This window comes from Thunnus thynnus, chromosome 12 (genome assembly GCF_963924715.1).
Source record: "Thunnus thynnus chromosome 12, fThuThy2.1, whole genome shotgun sequence".
In the NCBI taxonomy this organism is placed as follows: Eukaryota; Metazoa; Chordata; class Actinopteri; order Scombriformes; family Scombridae; genus Thunnus; species Thunnus thynnus.
Genome location: NC_089528.1, coordinates 34,024,656 through 34,039,323, shown reverse-complemented (window position 1 = coordinate 34,039,323; position 14,668 = coordinate 34,024,656). Strand labels below are relative to the sequence as shown.

The following is a 14,668-nucleotide window of genomic DNA, read 5'->3' as shown; positions in this document are numbered from 1 at the left end:
GCACGGACTACAGTGTGTCAGTAAATGTAAAGTACAGACTACAGTGTGTCAGTAAATGTGCAGTACAGACTACAGTGTGTCAGTTAATGTACAGTACAGATTACAGTGTGTCAGTTAATGTGTCAGTAAATGTACAGTACAGACTACAGTGTGTCAGTTAATGTACAGTACAGACTACAGTGTGTCAGTTAATGTGTCAGTAAATGTACAGTACAGACTACAGCGTGTCAGTTAATGTGTCAGTAAATGTACAGTACAGACTACAGTGTGTCAGTTAATGTGTCAGTAAATGTACAGTACAGACTACAGCATGTCAGTTAATGTACAGTACAGACTACAGTGCGTCAGTTAATAAATGCTGCAGCTTCTCAAGACCAACAAAAGCCTCGTCTGTTGTTTCTGCTTCTCATTGTTTGTCTCCCATCACGTCTGACTGCTCAGAACTTCCCCCGCTGCCCCAAAGCACTCGGCCCAGGGGAAACACTCAGTTAGTTAATCTGGTTAGTTAATTTGATTAGTTAGCTGGTTAGTCAAACTAGTTAGTCAGCTGGTAGTTAGCTGTTACTAAGCTAATTAGTGAAGATGGTTAGTTAGCTGGTTAGTTGATTTGGTTAGTTAGGTGTTAGATAGCTAATTAGTTAGCAGCAGACATTTCTTACTACTGAAAATGGGAAAATCTTAATTGAACAAAATCCAGAAAACAGAAATCTGTTAACGTTTGGATCATGATGTCACTTCCTGTCAGGGTGTGTCTAACCTGACGCTGCTCGTGTCCGAGATGAGGCGGGCCTTCCAGAACAACACGCCCCTTTACGCCAGGTCCTTGGGACAAGCTCCACCCCCTGCAGGTGTGCAGGTGTCACAGTCAGCTGGAAGGTCAGAAAGACAAAAATGACCTTTTCTCTAATATTTCCCCGTATGATGACGACGAGGCGTGGCAGGTTTTTATTTTTGCGGTCTATTTTCCTGCAGCCTGCAGTGTGCCACATCCTCCTCAACCTCTATCACCTCCTCCTCCTCCTCCTTTCCACAGAGCCGACATCTCGCCCACCTGTCCGGACAGAAAGGTAAACTTACTTGCTGCTGTTCTGTGATGATCATGTGCATGATAGCGGAGCTAACAGTTAGCTTGTTAGCATGCTAACAAGAATGCTAATGCAAACATTAGCTCTGTGCAGCAGATGTTAAATCTGTGTTTGTCTCTACAGTGACTGGACGAAGCTCCTCCCCCTCTGTTCCAGTCAGCAAATGGGAGCTGAGCAGGGAGGTGAGGGTGAGGAGGTCGTACACAGAGGAGCTGCTGGGGATCGACTTCAGTGCCCCTTCCCCCTCCTCCTCCTCCAATCACAACCCCTTCCTGAGCTCCGCCTCCTCAGGTGAGACTGCAGTACTACTGTACTATATTATGTCACAGTACTACAGTCTTTTCTGAGTACTTCTACTACTGTTACAGTACTGCAGTAGTACTGTGACAGACTGTAGTACAGTAGTAGAACTATAGTAGTACTGCAGTCCTCACCTGGTCTCGGTCTCCACAGGTGTCCCCCCTACAGACTCCGTCAGCAGGATGATGAGGGGTCTGAGTCTGGACCGTGAGTCCAGCAGAGACCGGGTTGCATCTGGTTCTGGACCAGCACCTGGAGCAGACTGGGCCCAGGTAAGGAGGACTGCAGGGTCTGACCTCGCCCCCCCTCAGATGGCGGCTCAGCTGCCCCCAAACCAGGCGGCCATCTTCCTGTCTCTGCTGACCCTGGAGGGACGGAGCTTCAGCCCTGATGACATCATGGAGGCAGTCCAGCTCAGCACAGATTTCCCATCAGCCCTCAGGTTCCTGACTCACTGCTGCCCCCTCTGCCAGGACCAGGTGTCCTTCAGTAAGGTAACGGCCAATCAGAGAGCAGCTGCTGCTTCTTCTCTGGTGTTATTACTGTAGTAAGGTTACAGGTAAAAGGTCCATTTAAAAGTAATGATTGTTGTTGCTTGTCATAAACTGATTCTGGTCATCAGTACAGAAAACTTTCCATCACAGATTCAAAAGTTTCTATAGACAGAAACCAGAGACACTGCTGAGGAGCGATACTGAGACCTGTGTGCCAAAACATAATCAGATTTATAAAACCGTGTGTACGCATAAATGCACGTTTTCCCTTTATAAATCACAAATCAGTGTCAAGAGTCAGCCTTCGTGCCCTCTCGCTCATCACTTGTGCTCGGGCAGCTGTTTGACGAACAATCACAACAGCCTGAACAGACTTCTACTGTTTTATTTTCCCATTTTCTGACTTGTTGAAGTTATGTTTGTAACCCAAAACAACCATAAACAACCTTAATAAACCTTCCTGTGGATCATACAGTCACACATCTCTGGTGAAGTTCTTACAGTTCCCAGGTAACCAGGTTTAAGTAGTTTTTACACCGCACACTCAATATCTACAATACAACACACACTGTATTATATTTACTCCAAAATCCAGCATACAGGTGCTTCTCTTATTTCTACAGTACATTACATTAACTCAGTTACAGAATTTATTAACTCATAAATAATACGTTTTAAAAAAGAAGCCGCGAGCCGTGATTGGCAGCAGACACGCCTGCTGTAGATAGTCACCATGTGTTTCTTCTTCTCTGGTTTTATTACTGTAAATTATCACCATGTGCTTCTTCTTCTGTGATCTCAGATCATCACGATGACTCACTGCTCCTGCTTCCTGTGTCAGACGTGTTTTAAGATGTTTTTCTCTGCGGCCATTAAAGAGAAGAGCGTGGATCAGCTGGTCTGCCCTCAGTGCGGCCGGCCAGAGGTCAGAGGTCAGGGAGGGATGGAGGAGTCCATGGACTACTTCAACCTGCTGGACACACAGGTGAGAGGTCACCTGGAGACCAAAGTGGGGAGTGGGCGGGGTTATTCAGATGGTGGGTGGAGTTATCCAGGGAGTGGGCGGGGTTATTCAGGATGCCGTCCTCTCCTTCAGACTCTCCAATCATAGACTAGTGTCCGTGACTGCTTCACAATAAAAGCCCTCCCCTGGGTTTGGCTAGTGGAAGTCTTGTAATGTGATGCAGCAGATGGTTGGTTGTTTATCTGCTGGTTTGTTTGTTTATCTGATGTTTATCTGCTTGGGGGGATTCCATCAACGCAGCTAATGTGCTCTTACTTGAAAAAGCCCAGCTTGAATTAATGTCGACTCTCACTTAAAGCTCAAGCCGTTCCACTAACACAGCTCAGCCGTGTCTCGTCAACGTTAACTCTAACCAGGCTTGAATAATCAGTGTGCGCGTGCGAGGCAGATATGAGCAGCCCAGAACAGTCGATAGTCAAAAAGACGATACTATGTTGCAAAAAGAAGCAAAAACAAAAGCGAATTTCTTCTCAGCAGTGGAACAAACCTGCTGATGAAACTATATGAGGAATATGAAGGAGTCATCACCAAAAAGGGCAAAAGTGCTGCAATTAACAAGTTGAAGGAGATGGCTTGGTCAAACACTGCTGACAGATTAAATGTGCATTATACAAGCCTATTTGTGTGGGTAGTGGTGGCCTAAAGGTTGTTGGTTCGATCCCCCGGACCAGCAGGATTAATCTTGGTCGGTGAAGTGAAAAGCAGTGCTAGTCCCAACTTATTGTTTTATCTTTATTTGTTAATAAATTAACATTCAGATCATTGACTGTGGCTATATTAGCAGTAGACTAGATAATATCAGATGTATGTTTACAATTATGGTGTAGGCAACTTAGGAGAATCAATGGACCATTACTTAATAACTTTTGAATCCATATTACTGGACTACACGCCATTAGACAAAAATGTCTTCACTAGATGTCTATGTGATAGGGCTGTAGCTAAATTTAAGGAAGCAGTTCCATCAGTACTGAATTCAGTGCCATGTCTCAATACTACAGAGGACTCTTATGTTAACCCATTTCTCCTTAAAGGAAAATTATGGGGAATATAAAACAGACCAAACGGACCACAAGGAACACATTTCTGAATTTTTTTTTTGAAATTCTACCTTCAGTGTCAAAGATCTGTAATGTAACATATATGTCATAACGATATTTCCCTAACTTGTTTTACATCAATTTGTTCAAGAAATGTGGTCAGAACAGGTTAAATGTAATACAGGACATCTTATTAAAGCATCAGAATTGTTAAATGGGTTGAAACCTACCTTTAGTAACAAAAAACAAGCTTTTTAAAATTAGCTAGTTCTGTCACATTTGCTGACCCGGCACACTGCAATTTTGGAAGTGATGTCATGGGTACACAGATTCACACATTGTCACATGACTGCACCAGGATGTTCAGTAGATGTCACTTAGGGACTTCATGAGTTAAAATCAAGGATAAAGCTGTATAAGGAATTTTCCAGAACATTGAAAGGGTTGGTGACACCTGTGTCATCATGGGTTCTTATGGGTTAACTTTAGTTCCTCCCAAATTGATAATCTTGTTGATAGAGCTGCAGGCTCATTGCAAATAACACTTGACTCCATCTCCCCCTTAAAAAGGAAGATAATAAAACATAAGAGGTTAGCTCCATGGTTTAACTCCCAAACCCGCAAATTAAAGCAAACATTGCGAAAATTGGAAAGGATTTGGCGTTCCACCAAAGTAGAAGATTCTCGCTTAGTCTGGCAAGATAGTGTTAAAACATATAGGAAGGCCCTCTGTAATGCCAGAGCCGCCTATTACTCAGCATTAATAGAAGAGAATAAAAACTGCCCTAGGTTCCTTTTCAGCACTTTGGCTGACAAAGAGTCATAACTCTACTGATCCATGTATTCCTATAGCTCTCAGTAGTAACGACTTTATGAGCTTCTTTAATGATAAAATTCTAACTATTAGAGACAAAATTAACCACCTCCTGCCCTCAACAGGCACCGTTCTCTCCCCAAACACAGGAACCTTGGTAACGGCAGTAAATCCTGACATATATTTGGACTGTTTTTCTCCAGTAGACTTGTCTGAACTAACTTCAATGATTTGTTCAGCTAAACCATCAACCTGTCTCTTAGATCCCATCCCAACTAGGCTGCTTAAGGAAGCCTTACCCTTAGTGAGCACTTCTTTACTAGATATGATCAATCTGTCTTTAGTAACAGGCTATGTACCACAGTCCTTTAAAGTAGCTGTAATTAAACCTCTTCTTAAGAAGCCTACTCTTGATTCAGGTTTTTTAGCCAATTATAGACCTATATCTAACCTTCCATTTCTCTCTAAGATCCTTGAGAAAGCAGTCTCTAATCAGTTATGTGACTTTCTACATAACAATAGTTTATTTGAGGATTTTCAGTCAGGATTTAGAGGCATCATAGCACAGAGACAGCACTGGTGAAAGTCACTAATGACCTCCTAACTGCATCAGACAAAGGATTTGTCTCTATACTTGTCCTGTTAGATCTTAGTGCTGCATTCGACACAATTGACCATCAAATCCTTTTGCAGAGACTGGAACATTTAATTGGCATTAAAGGAACTGCATTAAGCTGGTTTAAGTCCTATTTATCAGACCGATTTCAGTTTGTACATGTGAATGATGAATCCTCCGTGAAGGCAAAAGTTAGACACGGAGTTCCACAAGGTTCTGTACTTGGACCAATTCTATTCACCTTATATATGCTTCCTTTAGGTAATATTATTAGGAAACACTCCATAAATTTTCATTGTTATGCAGATGATACCCAATTATATTTATCAGTGAAGCCAGATGAAACCAATCAGTTAAACAAACTCCAAGCATGCCTTAAGGACATAAAGACCTGGATGACCTGCAATTTTCTGCTACTAAACTCAGACAAAACTGAAGTTATTGTGCTAAGTTACTCTAGATGGCATTACCCTGGCCTCCTGCACCACTGTAAGGAATTTGGGAGATATCTTTGATCAGGATATGTCCTTCAACTCACACATAAAACAAATTTCAAGGACTGCCCTGGCCGGAAGAGATATGTAGTGCCTCCAGTGTGTTCTGGGTCTCCCCCAGGGTCTCCAACTAGTTGGACATGCCTGGAGCACCTCCAGAGGGAGGGGTCCAGGAGGCATCCTAACGAGGTGCACAAACCACCTCAGCTGGCTCCTTTTGATGCGAGGGAGCAGCGGCCCTATTCCGAGCTCTCCCCGCATGTCTGAGCTCCTCACCCTGTCTCTTAGTTTGAGCCCAGACACTCTCTAGGGAAACTCATTTCGGCCGCTTGTAACTGCGATCTCATTGTTTCAGTCACTACTCAAAGCTCATGACCATAGTTGAGGGTTAAAACATACACCGAATGGTACATTGAGAGCTTTGCCTTCCGGCTCAGCTCTGTCTTCACCACAACGGTCTGGTACAACAGCTGCATTACAGCTGATGCTGCATCAATCCACCTGTCAACCTCACACTCCGTCTTATCCTCACTGTGCACAAGTCCCCGAGATATTTGAACTCCTTCACTTGGGGCAGCAACTCATGCCCAACCCAGATGGAGCAGTCCACCTTTTCCCGCCAGAGCACCATGGCCTCAGATTTGGAGGTGCTGACTCTCATCCTGACCACTTCACATTTCACTGCACACTGTCCCAGTGCCTGCTGGAGGTCACAGTGTGTTGAAACCAACAGAACCACATCATCTGCAAAAAGCAGAGAAGCAATCCTGAGGTCCCAGACCGGACAGTCTCCTTCTTCATGAAATTTACAAACAGAATCGGTGACAAAGGATAACCCTTGGGGAGCCCAACACCCACTGAGAATTAGTCCAACTTACTGCAGAGAGTGTGGACAGAGCTCTCACCGTGGTTATATAAGGACCAATGACTCACAGCAACAGCCCCGGTACCCCATACTCCCACAGCACCGCCCACAAGGTGCCCTGAGGGACACTGTCATAAGCCCTCCAAGTCCACAAAGCACATGTAGACTGGATGTGCTAACTCCCATGACCCCTCAAGTATCCCTGCAAGGGTGAAGAGCTGGTCCACTGTTCCACTGCCAGGATGGAATCTGAGTCTGAGGTTCAACAATTGGCTGGAGCTTGACGGCCATCGCTGCTGCTATCATTATTAGTCATATTTCTATTATTATTATTGGTGTTTACTTCTCTGTGTCTCCCTCCCTCTTTTTCTCTCAACCCAACCCGTCAAGGCAGATGGCGTCCACCTAGAGTCCGGTTCTGCTCGAGGTTTCTTCCCGTTAAAGGGGAGATTTTTCTTTACCGTCACCGTTGTCACCAAGTGCTGCTCATGGTGCAATGTTCGGTCTCTGTAAAAAAAAAAAAAAAAAAAAAAATAGAGTACAGTCTAGACCGGCTAAATGTGAAAAGTGCCCTGAGATAACTTCTGTTGGTATTTGGCACTTTATAAATAAAACTGAAATAGAAATTGAAAACTTACCAACTTACCATTACTAACTACATAATCAGCTACTTGTACAGGATGTCTTTTCAATTTACGAGCATCATCAAAAGTTAAAAATTAAGAATTTGCAGTTGGAGATAAAGAAACTAGCTAAGGATCATGTAGTTGGTAAATTGGTTCTCCTGTTGCCTGAACCATGATTGTAAACATTGCTTTTGTTTTTGCTTCTTTTTGCAACATAGCATCGTCTTTTCGACAATCGACTGTTTATGTCTGCCTTGCACGCGCATACTGCAAGATTATTCAAGCCTGGTTAGAGTTATCATTGACGAGACACGGCTAAGCTGTGTTAGTGGAACAGCTTGAGCTTTAAGTGAGAGTCGATGTTAATTCAAGTCAGATTTTTTCAAGAAAGCGCAGCTTTCATCAGCTGCGTTGATGGAATCCCCCTGGTTTGTTTGTTTATCTGGCGGTTTGTTTGTTTATCTGGCGGTTTGTGTGTTTATCTGGCGGTTTGTGTGTTTATCTGGCGGTTTGTTTGTTTATCTGGCGGTTTGTTTGTTTATCTGGCGGTTTGTGTGTTTATCTGGCGGTTTGTTTGTTTATCTGGCGGTTTGTTTGTTTATCTGGCGGTTTGTGTGTTTATCTGGCGGTTTGTGTGTTTATCTGGCGGTTTGTTTGTTTATCTGGCGGTTTGTTTGTTTATCTGGCGGTTTGTTTGTTTATCTGATGGTTTGTTTGTTTGTTAATTTGCAGATCCGTCACTTCCTGCCTCCTCAGATCCACGAGCTGTTTCAGAGGAAACTCAGAGACCGAGCTCTGCAGGAGATGCCGAACTTCCGCTGGTGTGCTCATGTGAGACTCTGAGACTCTGACAGAACTCTGTGACAGAAAATTGGCCATCCTAAAGATATTCAGCTTGGTACTAAGTGTGGGTCATTTCCCTGAAAGCTGGAGTGAAGGGCTGATCACATTCATCTTCAAGAATGGAGACAAATTCAATCCCAACAACTACAGAGCATCTGTGTAAGTAGTAACGTGGGGAAGTTATGTGGCAGTATTCTAAATTCAAAAATTATAGACTTCCTCATCGAGCACAGTGACTTAAACAAAAGTTGGATTGGATTCCTTCCAAATTATAGAACAGCTGACAACATTTTCACCCTCCACATACTAATTGATAAATATGTCAATCAAAATAAAGACACAATTCATACATGCTTTTTTGATTTCCAAAAAGCTTTTGATTCAGTCTGGCCTGAGGGATTACTGTTTAAACTAACAGAGAGTGGTATAGGGGGGAAGTCTTTTAATGTAATTAAATCAATATATGAAAATAACATGTTGGCTGTCAGAATTGGAGATGAACACACCGACTTCTTCCCACAGGGTAGAGGGGTGAAGCACGGCTGCAACCTCAGCCCACCCTCTTCAATACTGATATTAATGAACTGACATTGTTATTAGAACAATCAGCAGCACCTGGTCTCAGTCTTCAAGACTCAGGAATCAAGTGTGTGTTTTATGCAGATGACCTGGTCATACTGTTTCCTACTAGAGAAGGTCATCAGCAGAGCCTGGACCTTCTCCATTAGTACTGTCAGACCTGGACCCGACAGTCAACATGAAGAAGACAAATTATCACCTTCCAAAAAAGATCAAGGTTACAGAGAAATGACCCAACATTTAAATAGGTGGGACCCACATAGAACAAACAGATACCTAAACTTACCAAGGTTTACAAATGTTTCCACAGGAAACGTCTGCTCTGCTGTGAAGGAACTCAAAGAGACGGCTTTCTATGCCATCAAGCATTCACTTCAAATTAAAACATGGCTCAAAACATTTAAATCAGTTATAGAATCGACTGCATTGTATGGCAGTGAGAAATGGGGCCCCTTACTACAAAATGACTAAAACCCTGCATGCAGAGTTCTGCAAAAGTATTGTCCAAGTACAAAGAAAACCCCCAAACTCTGCATGCAGGGCTGAATGAGGTCAATGTCCTTTACTTCTAGTATTCAGAAAAGATTCTGGAGCCATATTAAGAAGAGCGACGCTGCCTGTTACTGTTATAAAGCTCCTGCCTGCCAAGAGTTGAACATAGAGAGGAATCCCCTCAGCCAACTGGTGCTGAAGCTGGCTGACCTTTCACCTTCTGACATCACAAACCCCAGCCGACCTCAGAGCAGTTACACTCTCAATCAGACCTAATTATAACTAAAGAAAGAGACATCACTGATTGGAACGATATTACACGCTCACCACCTAAACAGACAGCACATTGTGGCAGACTACCGAACCACAGGAACCGCTGAGAACCTGAGAAACACCGACAGTGTTCAGACTGAGTGACCATAGTGCTGCAACAGAGAAGGACCGACACAGGCAGACCTGCCCAGAGACGACAGGCTGTGCTGTCACGACACAATTACACTTTCTAACACGATATAAAGACTGAGACAGAACCCTGAGACTGTGTCAGAACCCTGAGACTGTGTCAGAACCATGAGAGTCCAACAGAACCATGAGACTCTGACAGAAGCATGAGACTGAGACAGAACCCTGAGACTGTGACAGAACCCTGAGAGTCCAACAGAACCATGAGACTCTGACAGAAGCATGAGACTGAGAGAGAACCCTGCGACTGAGACAGAACCCTGAGAGTCCAACAGAACCATGAGACTCTGACAGAAGCATGAGACTCTGACAGAACCATGAGACTGTGTCAGAACCCTGAGAGTCTAACAGAACCCTGAGACTCTGACAGAACCCTGAGAGTCCAACAGAACCCTGAAACTGACAGAACCCTGTGTCTGACAGAACACTGAGACTGTGTCAGAACCCTGAGAGTCTGACAGAACCATGAGACTGTGTCAGAACCCTGAGAGTCCAACAGAACCCTGAAACTGACAGAACCCTGAGAGTCTGACAGAACCATGAGACTGTGTCAGAACCCTGAGAGTCCAACAGAACCCTGAAACTGACAGAACCCTGTGTCTGACAGAACCCTGAGAGTCTGACAGAACCATGAGACTGTGTCAGAACCCTGAGAGTCCAACAGAACCCTGAAACTGACAGAACCCTGAGACTGTGTCAGATTCCTGAGAGTCTAACAGAACCCTGAGACTGAGACAGAACCCTGAGACTGTGTCAGAACCCTGAGAGTCCAACAGAACCCTGAGACTGAGACAGAACCCTGAGACTGTGGCAGAACCCTGTTACTGACAGAACCCTGAGACTGTGACAGAACCCTGTTACTGACAGAACTCTGAGACTGTGACAGAACCCTGTTACTGACAGAACCCTGAGACTCTGACAGAACCCTGAGACTCTGACAGAACCCTGAGACTGTGTCAGAACCCTGAGACTGTGGCAGGACCCTGAGAGTCTGACAGAACCCTGAGACTGTGTCAGAACCCTGAGACTCTGACAGAACCTGATCAGGACGACTACAGGGAATCCCTCGTGACCTCAGCAATGTTAACGAGCTCATTACCTCCTGCTCAGTAAACCTGTATCTCTGACAGAACCTTTACTCTCTGTGTGTTTCAGTGTTCGTTCGGGATGCTTCATGAAGCTGACAGACTGAGGATGGACTGTCCCAGCTGTAAGAAGAGTACCTGCTCTCAGTGCAGATCACCTGTAAGACTCACACACCTGTTACTCCTCATGATCACACACGTGTGTCTGAATCAGGGTGGGAACTAAGCGGGGGCTTGAGGCCGTTGGAATTGGGATGAGGGGCTTTCAATGTAAAATAAACAGTTAAAGACTTAATATGTTTTGAAAAGCATGTCCAGATGTTGCTCTGTATTCAAAGTATGGAAATTTCTGGGCCAACTGGGCTTCGTACCTGCACAGCCTGCAGGTGGCATGCCCTGGGATTTTAACTCAGTGTGAGTATTTTTACCCATCAAATGTTCTTCATTATAAGTTTGGCCGCTTTGCTTCAATCGCTTTTTTTAATAAGAATCATTGAATATTGGTCTGTCATGCATCCTAGAACTAAGGTATTTACCATCATTTGAAAAAAACTGGCCTGGATATTATCCAAAATGCCTCCGAAACATATTCATGAGAGCAAAAAAAGCCCTTGTAAAGAAATGTTAATTTCAAACGTTAATTTCCTTCCCTGGTGTGAACAGAGACTCTGTGATGAACAGCACTCAGATCAGATTGGTAACATCACTGATAACAAACTCTGTGTTCTGCAGTGGTCCCCTCAGCATCAGGGACTCTCCTGTCAGCAGTTCAGAGTCTGGCAGCAGCAGAACCAGCCGGACCACCACAGCACCCTGCTGAGCTACAACAGCATCGGTACCATCACACCACCACCAGGTCCTCACACTGGGTCCTAGAGGGGGGTACACCTCATGCCAGTTCCTGGAGGGGGGTACACTTCACACCGGGTCCTGGAGAGGGTACACCTCACACCAGGTCCTGGAGGAGGGTACACCTCGCACTGGGTCCTGAAGGGGGGTACACCTCACACCAGGTCCCGGAAGAGGGTACACCTCGCACCGGGTCCCAGAGGGGGGTAAACCTCACACCGGGTCCTGGAGGGGGGTACACCTCACACCGGGTCCCAGAGGGGGGTACACCTCACACCGGGTCCTGGAGGAGGGTACACCTCGCACTGGGTCCTGGAGGAGGGTACACCTCACACCGGGTCCTGGAGGAGGGTACACCTCACACCGGGTCCCAGAGGGGGGTACACCTCACACCGGGTCCCAGAGGGGGGTACACCTCACACCGGGTCCCGGAGGAGGGTACACCTCACACCGGGTCCTGGAGGGGGGTACACCTCACACCGGGTCCCAGAGGGGGGTAAACCTTGCACCGGGTCCTGGAGGGGGGTACACCTCGCACCGGGTCCCAGAGGGGGGTAAACCTTGCACCGGGTCCTGAAGGGGGGTACACCTCGCACCGGGTCCCAGAGGGGGGTACACCTCACACCAGGTCCTGGAGGAGGGTACAGCTCGCATGGGGTCCTGGAGGAGGGTACACCTCACACCGGGTCTTAGAGGGGGGTACACCTCACACCAGGTCCTGGAGGAGGGTACACCTCACACCCAGTCCTAGAGGGGGGTACACCTCACACCGGGTCCTGGAGGAGGGTACACCTCATGGCAGTTCCTGGAGGGGGGTATACCTCACATCGGGTTCTGGAAGGGGTACACCTGGCACCGGGTCCTGGAGGAGGGTAAACCTTGCACCGGGTCCTGGAGGGGGTACACCTCACACCGGGTCCTGGAGGGGGTACACCTCACACCGGGTCCTGGAGGGGGTACATTATTAGCCCTTTTCCATTAGCACTTGTGCATCTGGGATCCCTTCCTGTTTGGGTGGAGGCCATAGCGCTTCAGGAGGATGAGGAGGAGTGATTGAAAGTCTTGTTTTAAAAGCATCCAAAGTCTGACTGAAACTAAAATTAAGTATCATGTAGATGTCTGAAAAGTCAGTTTGACTGTTAAATTCAGATATATTCACGCTGTGAGGAAGACTGCCTGTCTGTCTCTCACTGCGCTGTGAGGAAGACTCCACTCTGCCTGTCTGTCTCTCACTGCGCTGTGAGGAAGACTGCCTGTCTGTCTCTCACTGCGCTGTCCGGCTGCTGCGACACACGATGTTCTGGATTTATGACAAAAACAAAACCATAACGTCACTGCGAAACAGAATGCAACACAATAATTGATTTATCTCATTTATATGTTTTCATAATTGTTGGAATCCAAAATCATAATTCCTGAGTCAGGATAAGTGAGAACTAAAGAGGCACATTGACTCTGTTAATGTCTTTTAAAAATGCGCAATTAAATTTAGTCTTTTGATGACTTGATTAAATTAAAGCTGATGTTGAGGTCCATAACCCAAGTCTGAGCTGAAACAAAAACAGTTGGGAGCGCTCCAAAGCACCTGAGAAAACATAAAACACAACTAGTTTCACTTTCACATCATTCCCATAACTTCTACTAAAAACAACATGAGTTAAAAAGGTATTAAGCTTCGGCCTGACTCGCACACGCAATACAGAACACTTGTAGCTTAGTTTAGAGCAGAGCAACAGGTGAGTTCAGTTAGATGGAGCAGAAGATTTCAGAGATAAAACGCCAACAGAGCAGATAAATTAAACCACGTGATAGAGCAAACCGGAACACTACGACGTGGTTCGACATGCTGGACGCTGCAAATCAATAACACAATCAGCTCCCCCTCCTCTGTTGTTTTCTGTCCAACAGCCACCTTCACTCTCGGACAAATAGAACAACAACATGATGCCGTGGTCACCTTTAAATGATGTAAATCTGACAAAACATTGAAGAGCCTTGTATTAAAGACCCACAGCTTCTTAACGTTCATGTTCTGTGATGGTTACAGAATGGAAAGCATTACTTCTTCTCTGATGGATGACTGATGTCTGATGTATGTCTGTGTTGTCAGAGTGTCCAAACTGCCAGTTTGTCTTCAGCCTGTCTAAAGGAGGCTGCCTTCACTTCACCTGCAGTCAGTGTCAGCATCAGTTCTGTGGAGGCTGCAGTCAACCCTTCACTCTGGGCTCTGTGAGTTTATCCTCTGCTAACCGTCTGCTAACCCTCTGCTAACCCTCTGAATGACGTCAGTTACAACCACACCAAACGCCACGATTGGTTCAAACCATAAGCAACTGTTGATTTGGACGTTTTCATGCAGAAAAGTTGCTGTAATTTAACTAAACTGCAGCTCATAAATATTGTTGAGATTTCTTGGATTCACATTAATCATTGTGATCGCAAAGTCGTGATTACTGGGAAGGACTGATGATTGTTGAAATCAGGTGCTGAAGTCAGACTGTTGGTGTTTCATGGCAGGTGATGAAGTTCCTGAGTTATCGGCTGTAAATCTGTCAGACTTACCTGGTTCAGGTGAAGGTGTGGCTGCAGCACCGGCTGTTTTTCACCTGGAGTTTCTCGTTCTCAGGCCTGCAGGTTCTCTGTCGACTGTGGAACCAAAGGTCTGCACGCACACCACCCCCGAGACTGCCTGTACCACCTTAGAGACTGGAGCGTGCCCCGCCTACACCAGCTGCTACAGGTAAGCCCCGCCTACACCAGCTGCTACAGGTAAGCCCCGCCTACACCAGCTGTTACAGGTAAGCCCCGCCTACACCAACTGCTACAGGTAAGCCCCGCCTACACGAGCTGTTACAGGTAAGCCCCGCCTACACCAGCTGCTACAGGTAAGCCCTGCCTACACCAGCTGTTACAGGTAAGCCCCGCCCACACCAGCTGCTACAGGTAAGCCCCGCCTACACCAGCTGTTACAGGTAAGCCCCGCCCACACCAGCTGCTACA

General features: G+C 45.8%; 1 protein-coding gene across 5 annotated transcripts in view; it reads left to right on the top strand.

The window, feature by feature from the left end:
• si:dkey-181m9.8 (E3 ubiquitin-protein ligase RNF31) overlaps positions 1 to 14,668 on the top strand; it is a 29,653-nt gene that overhangs the window by 5,932 nt on the left and 9,053 nt on the right. For 4 of the 5 annotated variants that reach the window (XR_010931027.1, XR_010931026.1, XM_067607030.1 and 1 more), the window contains exons 5-14: positions 746 to 876; positions 973 to 1,067; positions 1,209 to 1,376; positions 1,539 to 1,879; positions 2,682 to 2,864; positions 8,091 to 8,189; positions 10,890 to 10,979; positions 11,552 to 11,654; positions 13,779 to 13,897; positions 14,295 to 14,408. Coding sequence is in view for 2 of the 5 variants with exons in the window: in XM_067607030.1 (XP_067463131.1) it covers positions 746 to 876; positions 973 to 1,067; positions 1,209 to 1,376; positions 1,539 to 1,879; positions 2,682 to 2,864; positions 8,091 to 8,189; positions 10,890 to 10,979; positions 11,552 to 11,654; positions 13,779 to 13,897; positions 14,295 to 14,408 (1,443 nt within the window). In the remaining 3 variants the exon portion in view is untranslated. Of the gene's footprint in view, positions 1 to 745; positions 877 to 972; positions 1,068 to 1,208; positions 1,377 to 1,538; positions 1,880 to 2,681; positions 2,865 to 8,090; positions 8,190 to 10,889; positions 10,980 to 11,551; positions 11,655 to 13,778; positions 13,898 to 14,294; positions 14,583 to 14,668 lie in introns of all 5 variants that reach the window. The other variant, XR_010931028.1, reaches the window with a different exon arrangement.